The sequence below is a fragment of the Anarrhichthys ocellatus genome, unplaced genomic scaffold, assembly GCF_004355925.1.
Source record: "Anarrhichthys ocellatus isolate YVR2014 unplaced genomic scaffold, GSC_Weel_1.0 scaffold8282, whole genome shotgun sequence".
Taxonomy (NCBI): domain Eukaryota; kingdom Metazoa; phylum Chordata; class Actinopteri; order Perciformes; family Anarhichadidae; genus Anarrhichthys; species Anarrhichthys ocellatus.
In genome coordinates this window covers 1-1826 of record NW_022288256.1, presented here as the reverse complement: position 1 = coordinate 1826, position 1826 = coordinate 1, and the positions used below count along the sequence as shown (strand labels likewise).

At 40.9% G+C, this 1826-nt stretch overlaps 1 protein-coding gene across 1 annotated transcript; it reads left to right on the top strand.

Moving 5' to 3' along the window:
* Positions 1 to 44: 44 nt before the first annotated feature.
* On the top strand, positions 45 to 1793 carry LOC116380675 (protein mono-ADP-ribosyltransferase PARP12-like). The gene is made up of 4 exons (XM_031842569.1): positions 45 to 186; positions 908 to 1034; positions 1126 to 1294; positions 1632 to 1793. The coding sequence occupies exons 2-4, from the start codon at positions 988 to 990 to the stop codon at positions 1776 to 1778; spliced, it is 363 nt and encodes a 120-aa protein (XP_031698429.1). The 5' UTR covers positions 45 to 186; positions 908 to 987; the 3' UTR covers positions 1779 to 1793.
* The last annotated feature ends 33 nt before the right edge of the window (positions 1794 to 1826 follow it).

Genomic DNA, 1826 nt, shown 5'->3' with positions numbered 1-1826 from the left:
TATCGGGTGACATGAACACACCTGTTCACCACTCTGTCAGCTTAATCTGGTGGTTTTGTTGACTCTTCGGTTGTTTGTGTGTCTTCTCAGAGAAACTTTCTGATACTTTGCATAAATCTGTGGATCAGACGGACGAGAGGGAGGAAATCTGTCTGCACTTCACCAGAAACAGCTGCAAGTTCCAGAGTGAGTTTATCATCGTTACCTGACGGTCTTCCTCTCATCTGATTCACTGAGGTCTGTTCTGCTCAGTTTCATTTAAACTCCACTAGGTGGCAGTGAAGTGTCAGTTTACTTTCTTCATATCTCAGTGTCTCAGTCTGATGTGAAGAGCGACATCAAGTTTAAATAAAACACAAAATAAGTCTGATACAGCTGAAGAGCACTTGGTACAAAATGGTTAAATATGTTGATTTTTTTCTGTGTTTTCTTTTTACTCTAAACATAAACAGCAAAAAGTATTTTTATTTGTATACTTTCATACAATAAGAAAAATACTTACTTAATTATATATTGATTTGTTTTCTTTCTAAATAAACTTGAAATTATTATCATTTCTTCTAAATTATTATTTTCATCTAAATTGATTATTATTTCTAGATAAATAGATGTTTCTCCTAAATAGATTAAAATAAAAACGCTCTCTACAATATCCATTCAGGATGCTGGCTCCTAAATTGACTCTTTTTTTTGTGAAAATAAATCTATCACACATGGAGTTCAGTGTTTTCATATCCACATTTTATTTTGTACTTACTAATGTGTTCGTTTTAATTCAATAAAGATGTAGGAAAGAACATTTATTGTTTATTGGTCTTTTTAAAACCCAAAGTCTTGTCTGGTGCAGTTTTCACATTTACAGGTTTGGTTTTGTTGGAACTGTAGTTTCTGGTTTCTCTTTGTGTAGACGAGTGTCGCCTCGTTCACTTCCACCTTCCCTACAAGTGGGAGGTGTTCGATGGCCTCACCTGGACAGACCTGCAGCACATGGAGGACATAGAGCGAGATTTCTGTGACCCGTCCAAGACTCAGAGGTCAGAGGTCATATCTCATCTTAGTTCAGGTTTTCTGATAATCTGCTGTTGATGAGTTGCTGATTGAAACTATTCTTTCCTCTGTTTTCAGTTGCGGCAATCGGCCCGTCAACTTCCTGACGATGACTCAAGGGTGGCAGCATGTCCGCCGTCTCTCCACGGTTTCCTCTGTAACAAAGCCACCTCACTACATCCTGACAACTGTGTGGCTGTGGTACTACAAAGGGGACCAGGGGAACTGGGTGGAGTATGGACAGCCGGTGAGTTGGACTGCTGGGGAAAGTGTGAGGGTAAAGATTAAAGGGTTTAGAAGTTCAGGAGGGGTTCTAGCTGCTGTTCTGGTCAAGACTTGCTGAAGACGTCTGGAGACTTGTTGCAGCCCTGGAGAGTAGTATCAAGAGGTCCGGGGACTAGCTGTAGAGAACCGGGGACTAGCTGTAGAGGTCCGGGGACTAGCTGTAGAGGTCTGAGGACTAGTTGCAAAGGTGAATTCAAGCCTAAAAGCTATAAATCTTTTGACCTGTAAATCATCAAATCAATGCATACTGGGATTATAATATTAGCATATTGATGAGCTAACTGCTCTCTAACTCTCAGGATGAAAAGCAGCGCACCACATCAGTGACATCACAGACTCTGGAAGAAGCTTTTCTGTCTGGCAGAACAGCTGAAGTCAAGCTGGTGAAAGGCCAACGACAGTACGTCATCAGCTTCCAAGGTAAGTCTTATCCAGTGTTATTCTAGTCGAGACGAGTTAGTCCAAAGACAAGTCCCTAGGCGAGACGAGTTAGT

Excerpts from the sequence above, each read along its gene's own strand:
- LOC116380675 (XM_031842569.1), top strand. The coding sequence starts at position 988 with ATGGAGGACATAGAGCGAGATTTCTGTGACCCGTCCAAGACTCAGAG. Across the intron at positions 1,035-1,125 it reads GACCCGTCCAAGACTCAGAG|TTGCGGCAATCGGCCCGTCA; the intron begins GTCAGAGGTCAT and ends CTCTGTTTTCAG. Across the intron at positions 1,295-1,631 it reads GGGTGGAGTATGGACAGCCG|GATGAAAAGCAGCGCACCAC; the intron begins GTGAGTTGGACT and ends TCTAACTCTCAG.